Raw genomic sequence first — 19,326 nt, forward strand, 5'->3', positions numbered from 1 at the left:
TCTCTGAGTGGCTTATTTCACTCTCCAGGTCCATCCATGCTGTCACAAAAGGTTCTAAGATTTCCTTCTTTTTTATGGCTGAGTAGAATTTCATTGTGTAAATGTACCACAGCTTTAAAAAAAATTCCTCACCTGAATATGATTATTGAGTTTTAGAGAGTGGGAGGGAAGGAGGGAGGGAGTGAGAGAGACATTGATGTGAGAGAGAACATTGCTTGGTTGGTTCCAGCTGGTAACCTCGGTATGTACTCTGACCAGGAACTGAACCCTCAACCTTTTGTTGTGCAGGATGTTGCTCCAACTAACTGAGCCACACCAGCCAGGGCTAAGTGTACCACAGCTTTTTATCCACTCAACTACTGGTGGACACTTGGACTGCTTCCAAATCTTAGCTATTGTAAATAACGCTGCAATGAACATAGGGATTCATACATTCTTTATAATTAGTATTTCAGGTGTCTTTGGATATATACCAGAAGTGGAATCACTGGGACATATAAGGCAGTTCTATTTTTAATTTTTTGAGGAAACTCCATACTGTTTTCCACAGTGGCTGCACCAATCTGCATTCCCACCAACAGTGCATGAGGGTTCCCTTTTCTTCACATCCTTGCCAATACTTGTTGATTTATTGATGATAGGTGTAAGGTGATAGTTCATTGTGGTTTTAATTTGCATTTCTCTGACATTTGTCCTCTTTGGAGAAGTGTCTATTCAATTTCTTTGCCCATTTTTAAATTGGATTGTTTGTTTTTTTGATGTTGAGCTGTGTAAGTTCTTTATAAATTTTGGATAGTGAGCCCTTATCAGATATATCTTTGGTGAATATCTTTACATTTTGTTAATAGTTTCCTTTACTGTGCGAAAACTTTTTAGTTTGATGTAGTCCCATTTTTTTTTCTTCTTTTCCCTGGTCCAAGGAGATAAATCAGAAAAAATGTTGCCACAAGAAATGTCAGATTTTACTGCCTATATTTTCTTCTAGGATTCTTACAGTTTTGAGTCTTACATTTAGGTCTTTAGTCCATTTTGAGTTCATTCTTGTATATGGTGTCAAAAGATGATCTAGTTTCATTTTTTTTTTTTTTTTTGCATGTATCTGTCCAATTTTCCCAGCACTATTTAATTAATAGACTATCTTTACCCCATTGTATGTTCTTGCCTCCTTTGTCAAATATTGACTATAAAGGCATGTGTATATTTCTGGGCTCTCTATTCTATTCCATTGATCTATATGTCTGTTTTTAATGCCAGTACCATGCTGTTTTGATTACTGTGACCTTGTAGTATAGTTTGATATCAGGTAGCATGACTCCTCCAACTTTGTTTTTCTTTCTCAAGATTGCTGTGGCTATTCAGGGTCTTTTGTGATTCCATATAAATTTTTGGAATAATTGTTCTAGTTCTGTGAAATAGGCCATTGATATCTTGATAGTAATCGTGTTGAATTTATAGATTGCTTTGGGTAGTATTTAAATTTTAATGATGTTAGTTCTTTCTATCCATTAGCACAGTATATGCTTCCACTTATTTGTATCTTCTTCAATTTCTTTCTTCAGTGTCTTATAATTTTCTGAGTACAGGTTTTTTATATCCTTAGTTAAATTTATTCGTAGGTATTTTTTTTTTTTTTGGTACATGCCCCTAGCGGGAACTGAACCCAGGACTCTCTGGTCCGCGGGCCAACACTCTAACCGCTGAGCCAAACCGGCCAGGGCCACTATTCGTAGGTATTTTTTAATGCGATTGTAAATGGGGTTGTTTTCTTAGTTTCCCTTTCTGATAATTCATTACTGTTGTATAAAAATGCAACTGATTTCTGGATATTTATTTTTGTATCTGGCTACTTTACACAGTGTATTTATCAGTTTTAGTAGTTTTTGTGTGGAATCTTTAGTATTTTCTATATATAGTATCATGTCATCTGCAAATAATGACTGTTTTACTTTTTCCTTTTATTTCTTCTTCTTGTCTGATTGCTGTGGCTTGGACTTCTAGTACTATGTTGAATAAAAATCTCTGTCTTATTTCTTTTTTTTTTTTATCCTCACCTGAGGACATTTTTCTATTTTTTGTTCAGGTAGAGTGGGAGGGAGAGAGAGGAACAGAGAGAGAGAGAAACATTGATATGAAAGGAACACATCGAGTGGCTGCCACCCACACGACCGACCAGGGCCGGGGACAAACTGCAACCGAGGTACATGCCCTTAGCGGGAACCGAGCCCGGGTCTCTCCGGACCGCAGGCCGACGCTCTAACCGCTGAGCCAAACCGGCCAGGGCTCTGTCTTATTTCTGATCTGAGGAAGTGCTTTTAGTTTTTGCCCATTGAGTATAATTTTGGCTGTGGATAGTTCATTTCTTTTTATCACGAATAATATTCCATTTTATGAATGTTGAATGTACCAAAGTTTGTTTACCTATCATGTATGGAATGACATCTTGGTTGCTTCTAGTTTTTGGTGCTGATGAATAAAGCTGCTATAAATATTTGTGTGCAGGTTTTTAAAAAAATTTTTTTCTTTATTGATTTTTTAGAGAAAGGAAGGGAGAGGGAAAGAGATAGAAACATTGATGGAAGAGGACATCGATTGGTCTTCTTGCATGCCCCCCACTGGGGATTTGGCCCACAACCTGGGCATGTGCCCTGACTGGGAATCGAACCAGCGACCTCTTGGTGTATGGGTCGACGCTCAACCACTGAGCCACACCAGCTGGGCTGTGTGAAGGTTTTTAAAAAATTCCTCACCTGAGGATATTTTTCTACTTATTATCAGATAGAGTGGGAAGAAGGGAGAGAGGGAGGGAGAGAGAGAGAGAGAAACATTGATGTGATGGAGCCACATTGGTTGCCTCCTGCACGACCTGACCAGGGCTGAGGACAAACCACAACCGAGGTACGTGCCCTTGAATTAAACCCACAACTCATTGGTCCGTGGGCCTATGCTCCAACCACTGAGAAAACTGGTCAGGGATGTGTGCAGGTTTTTATATAAAAAAAATTTTTTTTGGGGGGGGGGCCCCTAGTGGGAACTGAACCCGGGACTCTCTGGTCCACAGGCCGACGCTCCAACCACTGAGCCAAACCAGCCAGGGCTAAAAATTAATTTTCAAATTAATTGAGTTAATACCTAGGAGTACAATTGCTGGAATGAATGGTAAACCCATTTAATAGTTAAACTTCGTAAAAAACTGCCAAACTATTTTCCAAAGTGGCGGTTCCATTTTGCATTTTCTCCAGCTGCCCAAATGTCCTGCATTAGGGAATGAATTGTAATGGTGAAGGTTCTTTCAGCAGCAAGTAAGTGACAGAAACTCAGCTCAAACTAGCTTAAGCACAAAAGTGTATTCAGTGGCTTAGGAACCTGGACAGCCCAAGAGACTCAAATGATGTCAGGCGCCCACCATCTCTTGGCTCAGCTACTTTTGGGTATGGGGCTTATTTTCTCCCACTACTGACTAGTTTTCTCCATTGTGGGATAAAAGAGGCCAGAACACATATTGCTCCAGACTTCATTATTCCTGCTTTGTGACCTTGGAGGAGAGAGAAAGCTGCTCTTCCCCAGAGGCTCAGGGCAGGCAGCTGACCTGGCTCAGATGACTTGCTCATTCTGGGGCCAGAGCAATGGGATACTGTGATTGACCAAACCTGGCCAGGTGGCCAGGAGGAGGCTGTTGTGTTTGGCGGTCCCACTAGAACTACATGGAGTAGGGTGGGGGATGGAGAAACTCCCAGAAGACTTTTACTGCTGTTACTAGGATTACAAAGTCTAGTTGATGCAATATTACATTCAGGAACAGGTATAATTAGAAAGACCATGTAGCAACATGAAAAATGGTTATAAAGCAATACTAAGAGAAGAAGGCAGAATACAGACGTGAAACTATGATGGCACCTTTGGAATATGGAAATATAGAAATATTTTGCTTTGTGGGGATAGTGGGAGAGTATCATTACATTAAAAATCTTCAGTACTTTTGCAAAAACATTTGACCAATAAAATATGTTTGTGAAAAAATAATCTGGCATATAATACACAGTATGATTTTCAGAACTTAGTTGTTGTTGTTTTTACCAGCACCTCTTTTTCTTTAATCTTCACCCAAGGACATTTTTACGTTATCTTCAGATAGAGCAGGAAGGAGAGAGGGAGGAAGAGCAAGAGAGAAACATTGATGTGAGAGAGACACATCGAGTGGCTGCCACCCACATGACCCCAACCGGGGCCAGGGACAAACTGCAACCAAGGTACATACCCTTAGCGAGAACCGAACCCGGGACTCTCCGGTCCATGGGCCGACACTCTAACTGCTTAGCCAAACCGACCAGGGAACTAGCACCTCTTTATTGCAGACATTTCAGGCACAGGTACATGGAAAAAGCTGTATTGCAGATTTTAACAATTTTTAAAAAAATCCTCACCCAAGGATATTTCTCCATTTATTTTCAGACAGAGTGGGAGGGAGAAATATGTAGAGAGAAACATTGATGTGAGAGAGACACATCGATTGGATGCCTCCCACACGATCCCAACCTGGGCTAGGGACCAAACCGCAATCAAGGTACGTGCCCTTGATCAGAATCAAACCTGCGACTCTTTGGTCCAAGGACTGACGCTCTAACCGCTGAGCAAAACTAGCCAGGGCTGTACTGCAGATTTTATATAGGGTGGTTTAAGAGGCAGCAGTCATCTACCTCTCTCCCCAGTCCCCAACCCCCAAATACACAGCAGCCTAGAAATCAGTCCCATTGAAATCTCCTGGATATGCTGTCCTCTCAAACAGCACAACATCCAGCCCGGTGCCCAACATAGCCAGGCAACCTCTAGAAGTCTGAGGATGTCCTTGGCCTCTTACAGGAGGGAAGAGGGTATACAGAAATCAGGCAGCCCAGCCGGTGTGGCTCAGTGGTTGAGCATCGACCTATGCACCAAGAGGTCGCAGGTGCAATTCTCAGTCAGGGCACATGCCCAGATTGTGGGCCCAGTTTCCAGTGGAGGGCATGCAGTAGGCGGCCAATCAATGTTCTCGCTCACTGATATTTCTATCTCTCTAAAGTCAATAAAGAAAAAAATTAAAAAAAAAAAAAGAAAGTCAGGCCTATCTGTGGTGCCCTCACCAATCCTGAAACCAATAACAGGGCACAAGCCCAAGTCTTGGGTTTGATTATAGCGTGTGGTTGCTACCTTACCACCAGGTTACACCACCAGGTCTCAAGTCTAAAGGGCTAGATTTGCTCTGGGCAAAACTTAGGAGCATAAATTGTCCTAATAGCTAAGACTTCCTGGGATTTGAAGACAAGTGCATGCTGAGGGAGGAAATAGAGGCCTAATGATGCCTTGCAGAGAGAGGTCTGAGGGATGAGAAATGCAAAGCACAAATTTCTCAAACTCAGATCCCTCAAACTCAGATTGCCTTTCATAGCTCCGAGTTTACACTCCAACCACCCAGGCCTGGATCTATGGGCATTGGAGGCTGGCTGTTCTGGGCACTTCGCCTTTGAATAATATCTGAAGCAGGTGGTACAAGATCTGAGCTGCCCTATTCTTGGCTTGGTGTTTGTGGACACCCTGGATGTGATCCTGATCCTTCTGGGGATAGAACAGTTTCCTCTCCCTCAAATCTCTGCTCATCCTTGGTTTTGGTAGGCCGTACAGAGGACCTGAACCTGATGGGCCATTTTTGCCAAGGCCTCTCCACGTTCAGTGGGATTCTGGGTCATCTGTCCTGTTACTAGGGCCCTGACTGTACCCAGTGTAGAGGTTACAGGAGGTGTCAGAACTGACCGCAGAGGCTTCAGTGCAAGGGAAGCTGCAGGCCAGACCTGAGCTCTCCCTGTCTGCAGCTCACTTTCCCAAGACCAGGTGGGCCAGGAGGGGAACACTATGTCCCACAAGGCTTCTGAAAAAAGCTAGCTGGGAGTGCTGCTTCGGCAGTATTCTCCTTGCAATAGGTATCGTGAGCTGGGGTAGAGGTATTGCTGAGTTAGAAGAGGGTGAGACATGAGAGAGCCAACGAAGCAGGGTAGTTACTGATGTCCAGCCAACTATTGAGCTAATTAAAGCAATTTAAACTGCTGAGAAATGTTTGTGTGGTTTTATTGTATCATGAGGCATGGACGTATCTGAACAAATCAATATCTGGGTAGTGAGGCAGCTGCTTTCTCCTTCACTTCTTTGGGTTACTAGACCAACTGGTCAGTAGATTGAAAAGAAAAAGACAACCTTTTGCATTACTTAAGTCTTTCCAAGACATTTGCTGGTACAACATAAACTTCTCCTGCCAGATGCAATTAGTCCAGCGTCCAAACATCATGCACGATGCCTAGGTAGCAGCAGTACACTGAGCCCACTCCCACCATAGCCCTGCTCGTGTGTGTGTGTGTGTGTGTGTGTGTGTGTGAGATATCTGGAGCTCTAGAGGAGTGTGAAGAGTATCAGGAAGAGGAGAGAGGAGGAAACAGCATGGCTGGGAGGAGGTCAGAAGTTGTGTAGAGCAAGCCTGAACATGCCATTGGTTGATGTTCTTTTTTTTTTTTTTTTATCCTCACCCGAGGACATTTTTCCATTTTTTGTTCAGGTAGAGTGTGGGAGGGAGAGAGAGAGAGAAACATGGACATGAAAGGGACACATCGAGTGGCTGCCACCCACACGACCAACCAGAGCCAGGGACAAACTGCAACCGAGGTACGTGCCCTTAGCGGGAACTGAACCCGGGACTCTCTGGACCGCAGGCCGACGCTCTAACCGCTGAGCCAAACAGGCCAGGGCAGTTGATGTTCTTTAATAGGAACATTTAGTGGAATCCCATGATGAGGTCTTTTCAGCCTTAAGCTGGCCCACAACCATGCTGATGATGCAGCTGATGATCTGGCATGGGCTGGTGGTACTGCATGGTGATGCCATGCTGGAGTTTCTGGAATGGAAGGCTAGCAAACTTCTCCACAATGGCAGCTTTCCCCTGGAATTGCTGTCCTTCCCACGTAAGGCATGACACGTCAATGTAAATTGCACTAGTTGGGTTCTGATGTTATCAAATAACTAGTAGTCATGTTGAATGAAGGTGGATCCAATCTGCTCCCAAATTAGCTTGTCTCCCATTCTGGAGCGTCACTTGGCCTCGTTGAGACCTTCTTGACAGCTTCTCCGACAGCTCTAAAGAGAGGGCTGCTGGCCACGCCATCTCCTGCCTCTGACTGAGGACAGGCTCCTCGAGGAGCAGAAATGACCTTGATGACCTCTTGCCCACTGAGGTTCAGCCTTCCCTTAACCTTAGGTCTTCAAGGGGCTGGCACAATGGCGGCAGCAGCAGCAGCAGCAACCCAGCGCCATCTACAGAGCTGTTTCTTTTTGGAATTGAATGGGGCATAAACAAATAGATGGTGATTTGTGTAGATTTGAAAAGTCATGGTTTTCATCTTTGTGGTTGCTTTGAGCAGTGGGCCCAATGGAAACTCTTTGTGAGGCATGTTAGAACATTCTCAGCATAACTCCAGGGAGCTTCTGTTCCCCAAATCATGCTGTCCTGTCTTTGGAGTGGGGAAAGTCTCTCTATTCCTCAACAGGCAGACAGATGAAAAGCCTCCAGGTGGGTATGTCTGTTGGGGATAGAGAGAAGAAAATGAAATGAGCTCAGACCCACCAGGTAGGACAGGTAAAGTCAGGGGCAGCCCAACCCATTCAATTCCTCTTCTGCACAGATCCCGACTCAGACCTGGGGTGGTTCACTCACGTTTCCCGCTAACAACCACCGCTTCTGGGTTACTTCTTTTTAAATGATATTTCTGTAAGTAGCAAAACTAATAAAGATATTCCCATTTCAGTAAAAACTACACAAAACAGCATTTGTTTGGCTACACATGTGTATCTAGCTTTCTTGATAGGGTCTCTGAGGTAATTTTGAAGAGAGATTTACTTTCCCAGGAAGCTCAGAAGGATCTAGACATGAGGGCTGGGAGGTTAGATGCCTGGTCCTGGTGTGTGTGTGTGTGTGCGTGCGTGCGTGCGTGTGTATGATGGGAAACTGGTGGAATCCATAGAATTATGGAAATGGTCTGTAGAGGAGAAGAGTCAGGAGAGTAGTGGACTCAGGGGAGAATTCAATTCATCAAACAGTAAGCACCCTTATATGCCTGACCCTGTTCCAGAACTTTGGGGTGTCAGTGAATAAAAAAGATAAAGACCTTGCCTCCAGGAAGCTCACTTTCTAACGTAAAAGACAATTAAGTATAAATATGTCAACTTAATAATAAACGATATGGTATGTTATAATGAATGATAGCTGTGGGGGAAAGGGAGGTCAGGCATGTGTCGTGAGGCTGTGGGCTGCCAGTTTAAAGAGCGGTGCAGCACGCGCCACTGACAATGTGATCTGAGCAACGACTTGAGTCATCCATGTGGAAGTCTTGGGAAGGTTTCAGGCAGAAAGCACAGCCGGTTCAGTCTCTGAGGCCGCAGTGTGCTTGAGAGGAGAGGTTAGGGACGAGGGCAGATAATACTGGGACTTGGTCATGTAAGGACTTGGCTTTTACTCTGAAGAAAAAGAGGTTAAGACACATTTTTATACCAGCTTTCTGGCTTTTCTTCCCAGTGTCTTGTTTGGTGTGAGTGTGAGAGTGTGTGCGTGTGTGTGTCTGTGTGAAGGTCTGGCAAAGGCAGGCACCTGGGCGTGGGCAAAGGCACGTGCAGTTCATAACTGCCCTTCCAATCTTCCTCCCAGTACCCTACTTCCCAGACTGGGGTGTGGCTCCTGCCACTCCCTCAGTTGTTTTTATGACACACACCCCCAGCCCTGGAACTCAGCTCCTCAATCACAGAGCAAATTAGAGGTGAGAGAGAGAGACTCCTGCCTCCACCCCCAGGGGTACTGACTGGCAGCCAATGAAAGCCTCCCAGAGCGCCAGGCAAAATCAGAGGGCAGGAGGGCAGGAGGGCAGGCGGGGTGGGGGTGGGGCATCCAAGTCATATCCAAGGAGACAGATCTCAGATCTTCCTCCCCACCTCCCAACTCCCCACACTCCTAGACACACACACACATACACGCACACACACACACATGCCTGACACAATGGCCGGGTGGGGCTGAGGAACTGGCTTCCTCTGTGGAGATCTCAATCTGGGCCCTCAGTTCCCGCCCCAGAAACACAGGAACAGGCACTCGGAGACCTGGCCCCGCACTCCTTGCTCCAAGGAGCAGGCAGGACAGGCTGAAAATACAAACCGCTTCCAAAAAGATAAAGGTAAATTCAGGGGGGCTACTGCAGAGTTAGGGTGGGAGAAACCTGGGGAGGGGGTCCCTTGGTGAAACAGAAGGCTGGCTCTCACTCAGGGAAACAGGCTGGAAGCTAAAGGGACTGGCAGTCGGGTGAGGTGTGGGAGATGGTCAGACTGCTGAGGAAGAGAGCACACACATCCCTTGGCTGAACAGAGGTGTCCTGTCAGCCCAGCCCTGTGCCATTTTCACCCCATCCTCACCCCACCCCTGTCCAGCTCCGGCCCAGCGATGCAGACAGAACACACACATACAGACTAGCCTGCTGTCCACACTCAGGTGTTAGCCTTTCCCCAGACCCTGTTAACCTCAGAAACCCAGGGCATGGGGTCCATCACATCTTCCAGAGCCCCGGTGTGCGCATGTGGAGTGTGGTGTGGTTGGGGGGGCGTCCGGTTGGGAGGAGGATTTGATTCCTGTTTCCTGCTCCTACTCACTCAGCCCTAGGAGGTGACTGAGAGTGGAGAGGACACAAGGGTGAGTGCTTGGGCCCAATACCTGGGTCCCTGTGAGAGGCTTGTGTGGGGGGTGGGAACCGAAGTAAACAATAAACAAAGGCACCTGAGCAGAGGAGTGGGACCCCCTAGCGGGGCAAAGCTGGGGAGGAGCTGGCCAGCTAGGGAGGCCACTGCCGGGGTCATTTTGATAAGGGGTTTCCTGCCAGGATGCAGAGGCCACTGAGCTGCTACAGCCCCCACCTGCCTCATTTCTTAAGGACCCAATCTGGGGCCTGGAGAGCTCTGACTCTCTTGTTGACTCCTGAAGGGAATTGGGGTCACCCCTGTCTCCCAGCCCTGCAGTCTTCTCAGGACTACAGCATCCTTCCCAGAGGGAGGAAGTGAAGCCCAGGTCCTCAGGTTCTGGCTCCATTTGTTCTTGCCTTCAGTCTGGTCCCCTCACCACCCTTCAGGCATCCTGACAGGACTCAGGCTTCGACTGGGGCCTCTTCCTCTGTGACAGATGGCAGGATGGGGGCAGGCAGGGATAAGAGGATGGGGCAGGAGAGATCACGTCCGGGGCTTCCTGGTCTCTTGGGGTCAGAGGCTCCAGGAATCTTTAAGGCAGGAAAAGGAGACTAAAAATAATCCGGAAAGGGAGAGTCCGGAGAGAGGAACTGGGAAATGGGGGGAGGAGGGCCCGCTGGAGCCGGGAAATAGTGAGGCATGCCTCTCAGCCCAGGCACACACGCTACGAGGATCCCTACACAGACAGCACGTAGCACATAAACCCTTGTGCCCCTCTCCCACCACGCACCATACACCGTACACTCCACTCTCCCACTGCATACCCACCCAGTAAGTACATACCAAACACACTCTCGAGACACATCACACAACACCCCTTTCATATAGCACTAGAAACAGCACTCACACACGCTACCCCCACTCACAAACCTTCACAACACACATACATATAGACATACAACACAATTCGTCAAGCAGATGTGTTGTGACTTTATGGGCAAACTAAATCCCTTTACTGACCCAGTTCTCTTGTACCCTCTCCCCCGACTTGGGTCTCTACTGAGGCACCCCCACCCTAGCCTCACTGTCTTCCTCCAGCCTCACTGGCAGCAGAAGCCAAAAGACAGAGAGAAAGGGAGGCTGGGAGGGCCCAGAGAGGCTGCCTGGGAGGGTTGAGGGGCCTCAGGAATGAGGAGGGGTTGGGAGGTGGAGAGAAGACTGGAAATGAGAAGGAAGGAGGGGGAGGGCGCCAACCTTGCCTCCTGACTCCACAATCACCGCCGCTTTGCTGGCAAACGATTTCTGCTCAGAGGCTTCAGTCTATCCATGGCAGGCCAGGGGCGACACTAAGGTCTCTTTCTCCCTCTTCCTCAGGGGATGACTCCAGCAGAGCACCCCACTCCTTTGAAGAGCTCAAAGGAAGATGTCAGACCAGTCTCTTCCTATAGCAACACCCCCTACCCAGAAGCCCCCTCGGATCATCCGCCCCCGTCCCCCCTCTCGACCTCGGGCTGCCCAGTCCCCAGGGCCCCCCCACAATGGCTCCTCTCCTCAAGAACCTTCTGTCACCTCCAATGATGCCCCATCCCCAATGTGCACCCCTATCTTTTGGGAACCCCCAGCATCTTCCCTCAAGCCCCCTGCCCTTCTGCCCCCTTCGGCTTCTAAAGCCAGCCTCGACTCCCAGAATTCCCCAGACTCACCTTCCAGTAGCCCCAGTCCAGTGTCCCGGCGCTCCATCTCCCCAGAACCTGCTCCCAGGTCTCCAGTGCCCCCACCCAAGCCCTCTGGGTCACCCCGCATACTTCTGCCTCTACCCCAAGCAGCCCCCCATGTCCCAGCCCAGGATGGCTCTGCCTCTGCCCCAGGCACTGTGCGAAGACTGGCTGGCAAATTTGAATGGGGGGCTGAAGGCAGGGTCCAGGCTGCAGATGCCCTGGAGCCAGCCCCCCAAGGGGGAGTGGATGTGAATGGGGAGAGAGAGACTTCCCAAGGCAGCCTCACGAAAAGGGGATCTCAGGAGAATGGTGTTGCGGGTAAGCACTTCATGGGGCTAGGGTGGGCTCAATCAAGCTCTCCTGTTTATGTTTTCAATGCTTTAAGGCTGGGTACTTTCAGGGGCTACCTTTTCAAAAATGGATTTTATGTTTGGAAGATCTGATTTCCACAATTCTGGGAGTTTGAAAAGAGTCAGTGTTGAAGAGTAGATGCCTGGGGCTGGACCATGTTCCATCTGCTGGGCAGGGTGGGGCCCAGCCCCAAGGGTCTTTTCCTTAGGACACCATGTCTCCCACAGATGCTGCCCAGGCCTGCCCTCCCTCCTGCCCCTGTGTCTGTCATGTAACCCGGCCTGGCCTGGAGCTCCGATGGGTCCCTGCGGGGGGCTATGAGGATGGTCCCAGGGCCCTCTGCAGAGCCTCCCCTCTGCGAACCTCCCGCTCCCGCCCCAACCCTCCCAGCATCAGTCACCCCTCAGTGGTCCTCACGTCCTACCGCTCCACTGCTGAGCGCAAACTCCTGCCACCTCTCAAACCCCCCAAACCAACTCGGGCCAGGCAGGATGCCACTGTCTCTGGGGACACCCCACAGCCAGATCTCGATCTGCCCTCTGGAGACGGACTCCAAACAGGTACAGGGCCTGGGGGCGCGGATTCTTTGGCTGAGAAGGGAAGGGGTGGAGGTAAAGTGATCTAAAAATTAACCAACTACAACCCCCAGTAGGTCCAGAGCTGTTTTTGTTCCTCCACAAGCTGCTGCTCTAGGGCTTATGGGAGTTGTAGTTTTTATGGTAACAGTCTCTGCTGGGGCAGGAATCAGGAGTCCTAGGCTGGGGATCTCGGAGATTTATTCTCTTCCCTCTGGGTTTTCCCTCTAGAGAACAGTCCGGATGAAGCTCCTCAGAATGCTGCTCCCGCAACCATGGAGGGCAGGTGCCAAACACCCCTACGCTTACTCCTACCTGAGGGCAGACTCAGTCAGGTCCTGCTGAGTCCCACCTCCACAGAGGTGGAATGAAGAAGGCCTGGGGCTCTAGAGACAAGCAGCCCTGGTTTCCAATCCCAGCTCTGTCCCTTATCAGCTTTGTGACCTTATGTTAAGTCACTTAACCTTTCTGGGTCTCGGGGTCCTCTGTGAAATGGGGGTAAGCATACCAATGACTTTGTTGTTGGGTATAACACTGGTAAAGAGTCGGCCCCCTAGCAAGTGCTTCATTTTAGTTCCCCCACCTGAAGCCTCTACTGCAATTATTGTCTGCAAGTCTATTTGGCAACCACGAACATCTTGAACATCTCGTCTATGTCATCTGGGCTTGTCAATGATCTTAGATTACCACCATTATCAGAGTAAATCTGAGCCCATTCATTCATTCAATAAGCATTTACTGGTGTTTATTCTCCTGGGTGTTTAGCTTGGGCGAATAGGTATGAGGTGGTGCTGATAACCAGAACAAGACAGGCAGAGCTGCGGGTGAAGGGGAGGTATAAGCATTTGGGTTTGATCTTGTTGATCTCACTGAGGCACAGAGAGGACATTTCAGAGGGTGACTGCTATGTGAGAGGGATGGAGATAAAGACGTGGAAGTCTCTGGTACGCAGTCCTTGAGATAACAGTAGATGGAGCCTGCTTAGTTCAGGGCCTCCCATACAATGGGCACATAAAAACTATCTGGGGTTTGGTCTGGGGAGCACACAACCTTTCACTATCCTGTGGAGAGCACCCCTGGAGGTGTGCAACAGGGGTGCCTCTGGGGGACTCCATCCCTTTTTCTCTCCACAGGCATGAGGAGGGCCTGGAGGAGCTGAAGGAGCAGAACTGGGAGCTGCCCCTGCAGGATGGTGAGGGCCTGGGGGGTCCCTGTTGACCATCAGGTGGGGCGTGGTTCTGGGCCACTGGACTTCCCTGCTGTGCTACATCTGCTCTCTAGAACCCCTGTACCAGACCTACCGAGCAGCCGTGCTATCAGAGGAGCTGTGGGGCGTCAGTGAGGACGGGTGTCCCTCTCCGACAAGTCCTGGAGAAGCTCCCACCTTCGCCCGGCTCCCTGGCCCTCGGAACACTCTGTGGCAGGAGCTTCCAGCCGTGCGAGCCAGTGGCCTCCTGGACACCCTCAGCCCCCAGGAGAGGCGCATGCAGGAGGTGGCATACCTGGGGTCTGGCCAAGGGCAGGAGTTGACCTGGGCCCTGGGCTGGCTGGGAAATGGGCTTTCCACATCCACCCTGCCCTTTCTCCTCAGAGCCTGTTTGAGGTGGTGACATCCGAGGCCTCCTACCTGCGCTCCCTGCAGCTATTGACGGACACCTTTGTGCTGAGCCAGGCTCTCCGGGACACGCTCACCCCCCGGGATCACCACACCCTCTTCTCCAATGTGCAGAGAGTCCAGGAAGTCAGCAAGCGGTCAGTGGGGTTCGACCCTCTGAGCAAACCAGGCCTCAGGCTCCTGAGCACCCCTTAACTTTCTCCCTGTTCCAGGGCCTCCCTTCCACAGGCCCAGTTAGTGCCCAGCTCTTCCCTCAAGAACCCAGGACACACGGCTCTCTGCCCCCCTTCACTGGTTGTTCCCCCACCCCTTCAGGTTTCTAGGAGCATTACTGTCCCGAGTACGCGCTTCTCCCCACATCAACGACCTTTGTGACGTGGTGCATGCCCACGCCGTGGGTCCTTTCTCGGTGTATGTGGATTATGTGCGCAACCAGCAGTATCAGGAGGAGACCTACAGCCGTCTTATGTGAGTGTCTCAGAGGCGGGGGCCAGGTCAAAAGCGTGGGAAAAGCTGGGGAGCAAGGGTCTAGACCAGGGCAGGCTGGGCGATCAGCCTCAAGGCCAACGCAAGCCACCTGGGCCTGCTTCTGCAGGGACACAAATGTGCGCTTCTCCGCGGAGCTTCGCCGGCTGCAGAGCCTCCCCAAGTGTGAGCGGCTCCCCCTGCCCTCCTTCCTGCTGCTGCCCTTTCAGCGCATCACACGGCTCCGCATGCTGCTGCAGGTACCCTCTTGGCCTGGGGCCCTTTCTGCCCACCAACCATGTTGGAGAACTCTCCCAGGGGGCTCCTGCCTGGCCATCACCATCTCCCACCCCACCATGAACACAGGTTCCTTAAGTCAGACCTCCTCACCTGGGCCTCTAAGTCCCTGGCCAACCAAACCTTGCCTGGAGCTAACCAAATGTCTCAAGGAGCAATTTGGGTGTAGGAACTGAACCCCTGGCTAAAGACAGGAGTTCCAGACTTGGCTCCGCCGCCACAACCTCGCTGACTAGCTTGGGCTAAGCCCTTTCTCTCTTTGGGTCTCAGGGGAAATGTGGTGCCTGGTCTTTCAGGTCTCCTTAGCTGTATCTTTTACTGCATGCCTCCCCAGTGGGGGTGGCATCACCCCTAAGAAGGCAAAAGCTCATTCTTTGGGAGGAAAAAATATCTTAAATATTCCAGTGGTTGTGGTACTTCAAAGAGCCATGGTACATAAAAGATATACAGCATATCTGTGGCATTAATTTTTTTTAAAGGCTCCTTGCAGAGTGATATTGAATAGTAATAAATCAAATAAAAAAGGCTGAGAAACACTTTTCTATGGCAGAACAGAATCTTCTCCCTAAACCAGGTCACCCAATATGGGGATCTCAATGAGAAGAGTTCTCGTTCTCGAGTAGATGAGCAGCATTTTTATGTCTTATTCAGTTTCATATGCCCCAGTATATGCAAAACCATTATAATCATAACCATAATAGTTAAACCACTGTCGAGTGCTCAGTCCTCGGCATGGTTCTGCCCATGTAACCTTTCCAATGTCTATATGAGGGTAGGAACTGTTACTACCCCACTTTATAGATGAGGAAACTGAGGCACAGAGGTTAAATAACTTGTCCCAGGTTATCCAGATAATAATTGGTAGAGACAGATTTTAATTCCAGGCACTCTTAACCACTGCTATACTGTTTTTACTAATAGTTGTGGTTAATAATTATTAAATAATAGCAACTTTCTTTTCAGCATTTACTATGTGCCAAGGATTATGTTAAGTACTTCACATATGTTACCTTGCTGAATCCTCACAATGGTGCTATTGGCAGGCTAGGTGGGTACCTTCCCCATTTTACAGATGCGGAAACCGAGGCTCAGAGAGGTAATGAGACTTGCTCAGGGTTAGGCAGACGATGAGTGGTGAGGTCTCTCAGCCTTATTGAGACTGGTTCCTCAGCCCTGTGAACCCCAAATTGAGCATTTTGCCAAGCCAGGCAAGAGTCCTCTGAGGTGCAGCCCCTCTGAATCCCAGGGCTGCAGAGCAGGGGCCCAGTCACCCTTCCTCCTTGTCCTCAGAATATCCTGCACCAGACAGAGGAGGGGTCCAGCCGCCAGGAGAATGCCCAGAGGGCCCTGGGTGCTATCAGTAAGGTGGGCAGTGGGGAATACTGAGGCATGGGGAGGTGCAGAGGGAGGAAGGGGAGAGGGAGGGGAGCAGGGATGGGTGACTCAGCTCCCCTTACCCAGATCATTGAGCGCTGCAGTGCTGAGGTGGGGCGCATGAAGCAGACTGAGGAGCTGATCCGGCTCACCCAGAGGCTGCGCTTCCACAAAGTCAAGGTTAGTCTCTGCCCCGACTCCCCACCTTCCCATTCCCCGTGGTGTTGCTATGAAGAAGCCAGAACCTCCTCCCTGCTTCCTCCCAGGCCCTGCCCCTGGTCTCCTGGTCAAGGCGCCTGGAGTTGCAGGGGGAGCTGACGGAGTTAGGGTGCCGGAGGGGGGGCGTGCTCTTCACCTCACGCCCCCGCTTCACTCCCCTCTGCCTGCTGCTCTTTAGTGACCTGCTGCTCATCACTCAGCCCAAGAGGTGGGTCTCAGGGAGGGTGGGAGCCCAGGCAGGGGTAGGAGGAGGAATCCAGCTGGACTTCTGCTCTCCCAATGAACTTCCTCTTCCCTGGGCAGTGGGCAGCGGCTACAGGTGCTGGACTATGCCCATCGCTCCCTGGTCCAGGCCCAGCAGGTTCCAGACCCATCTGGACCTCCTACTTTCCGCCTCTCCCTTCTCAGCAACCACCAGGGTCGCCCCACCCACCGGCTTCTCCAAGCTTCATCCCTGTAAGTTGTGTCTCCTAAAGGGGACCTTCACCTGACCTCCCAGAGCCTACCACGCTCCTCCCCAGTCTCTCCTCTCTGTGGTCCCTGCCTAACCCCCTGTAAGATCTCCTTGGCCAATTCTGACCCTCCCTGTGTCCCACCAGATCAGACATGCAGCGCTGGCTGGGAGCCTTCCCCACCCCAGGGCCCCTTCCCTGCTCCCCAGACACCATCTATGAGGACTGTGGTGAGTAACCCCTAGAAGGAGGAGGGAAGGAAAAGTGAGTCTTAAGGGGAGTAGAGGGAGAAGCTAAATCGAGTCTTGATCCTGCTGTAATGTCACCCAACCCCAACCAGACTGTTCCCAGGATCTGTGTTCAGAGACTTCTGCACCAGCCAAGACTGAGGGACAGAGTCTCGAGTCCAGGGCTCCCCCAAAGCATCTGCACAAGAGCCCCGAAGGTGAGAGATTCTTTTATTTCTTCATTCAATAAATATTTATCAAGTGCCTATGAGGTGCTTTCTCTGTTCTAGGAACTGTGACCCAAACACACAGATATTCTTGTGTGTACATTCTAGTAGAGGAGAAACAAAGAATAAACAAGATAAATAAGAAAATGATATACAGCATGTCTGAAGGTGATTGAGTGCTATGGAAAAACAAAAGTGCAGCAGTCGAGGAGGTCAGGATTCCTGGGGTTGGGTGGGTTACAAGATTAAGTAGGGAGGTTGAGGTGGACCTCCATGAAGAGGCAGAATGTTAGCAATGACTTGATGGAGGTGAGGAATTTAGGCACGTGGCATCTAGAGGAAGAATATTCCAGTCAGAGACAAGAGTCAGTGCAAAGGCACCGTGGTTGGTGTGTTTGAGGAAACAGTAAGGGGGCAAGTAAGGCTAGAGGGAGTGAGGAGAAGGGAGAAAAACAGATGAGGTCATAGAGATAAGAGGGAACAGATCATGTGGCTCCTCATAGATCCCTGTAAGGATTCTGGCTCCCACTCTGAGATGAGCAGCGATGAGCAGCCACTGAGGGGCTTGGCAGAGAAGTGTCCCTCTTTTTTTTTTTTTTTTTTTTGCATTTATCTTCAGATAGAGCAAGAGGGAGAGAGGGGGGAAGAGAGAGAGAGAGAGAGAGAGAGAGAGAGAGAGAGAGAGAGAGAGAGAGAGAGATATCAATGTGAGAGAGACACATCAACTGGTCGCCACTCACACCACCCCAACCGGGGCCAGGGACCAAACTGCAACCGAGGTTCATGCCCTTAGCAGGAACCAAACCTGGGACTCTCTGGTCCATAGGCTGATGCTCTAACCAACTGGCAAAACTGCCCAGGGCGACCTTGACCCTCTTTGATGCTACTGTCACCTTCACCTCCAATGGCCTTTCTACCAATGCTCCAGGTTCTCTACTAATTCCTACACTCACCATGGCTCTCAGGCATTAGAGCCCATGGTGCTTCCTTTCCCTCCTGACCCGTCCCTTTCCCTGGCTCCTCTTGGGCCCATCTCTCTTTCTCCAGGCTGGCTGAAGGGGCTTCCTGGGGCCTTCCCTGCCCAGCTGGTGTGTGAAGTCACTGGGGAACACGAAAGGAGGAGGCACCTTCGCCAGCACCAGAAGCTTCTTGAGACTGTTGGACCCTCTTCAGGAACCCCCAGTGCCCCCCAACCCTAATGCATGCTGGGAAGGAGGCAAAGGCTGGGATAGCTGGCAGCGTGGCACAGAGAGGACAAAACTCATCCATCTATTGGATTCGCTGTCAGTGGAAACACTACCTCTAGTGGCAACCAATAGGGACCAAGCTTCAGGACAAGGCAGCCAATGAAAACAGGGTTGCCTGAGCCCAGGCAATAAGGGAGAATGAGGATGGTTTGAGTGTGTTGCCAATAGAGACAGAAGCTTAGTGCTGAGCCACTAATGGGTGCTGAGCTGGCTGATCTGGACCCAAGAGATCAGTAGTGACCCTGCTTGGTTCTACACCCACAACCAGTCCTGCCCTTTGGGTCTAGAAAGTATTAAATTTCATTCTCAGGGCACCTCCTATGTCCTTTCAAGCCACTTTTTCTCTTCTAGAAGAATCCAGAGTGTTTCTCAATATGTGTGTGTGTGTGTGTGTGTGTGTGTGTCTGCTGAGTGTGGGAGTGTGGTATGTGTGTGATTTTGTCCCTTCCAGATGATTGACTGCCCATTTCTTCCCTCAGCACCCATTTCAACTGTTATTCTCTCTGAGAAGGACACTAGGTCCGAGTGTCAGAGGAGAATGAGCTGGGCATGGCTTGGCAGCCAGAGGCCAGAGCTGGGGATGAGAGCCCTGGTACCTAGGCCTCTTGGAGGCCAGAGTTCCACAGCCATTGGAGGGTGATGTTATGGAGCAGACAAGCAACCTGGCAGAAGAGCCCAAAGGACTGAAGATGGCCAGTAGCTGGGGCCCGAGGCCTCCTGAAGCCCACAAGCCCTTCTCCTTGCATCAAAGCTTGGTGCCCATAATCTTTGCTGGAAAATCCCCCAGCTGAACTATAATCAGCTTCCAGCCTCAGCCTTGGGCTTCA

General features: G+C 50.1%; 1 protein-coding gene across 2 annotated transcripts; it reads left to right on the top strand.

Annotated features, from left to right (window-relative positions):
* The first annotated feature begins 9,134 nt into the window (after nt 1-9,134).
* Nucleotides 9,135-18,827, top strand: ARHGEF15 (Rho guanine nucleotide exchange factor 15). Of its 2 annotated transcripts, none has more exons than XM_036268695.1 (16): nt 9,135-9,236; nt 11,107-11,768; nt 12,029-12,361; nt 12,608-12,662; nt 13,510-13,568; nt 13,658-13,869; nt 13,968-14,128; nt 14,307-14,459; nt 14,587-14,716; nt 16,044-16,118; nt 16,215-16,307; nt 16,394-16,554; nt 16,650-16,802; nt 16,946-17,028; nt 17,139-17,243; nt 18,300-18,827. In XM_036268695.1, exons 2-16 carry the CDS (start codon nt 11,156-11,158, stop codon nt 18,449-18,451), a joined length of 2,538 nt encoding a protein of 845 aa, XP_036124588.1. In that variant the 5' UTR covers nt 9,135-9,236; nt 11,107-11,155; the 3' UTR covers nt 18,452-18,827. The 2 variants fall into 2 exon arrangements, with proteins under 2 accessions (XP_036124588.1, XP_036124589.1); XM_036268696.1 differs by lacking the exon at nt 9,135-9,236 and adding an exon at nt 9,704-9,745.
* Nucleotides 18,828-19,326: the final 499 nt, after the last annotated feature.

The sequence above is a fragment of the Molossus molossus genome, unplaced genomic scaffold (genome assembly GCF_014108415.1).
Source record: "Molossus molossus isolate mMolMol1 unplaced genomic scaffold, mMolMol1.p scaffold_m16_p_19, whole genome shotgun sequence".
Taxonomy (NCBI): Eukaryota; Metazoa; Chordata; class Mammalia; order Chiroptera; family Molossidae; genus Molossus; species Molossus molossus.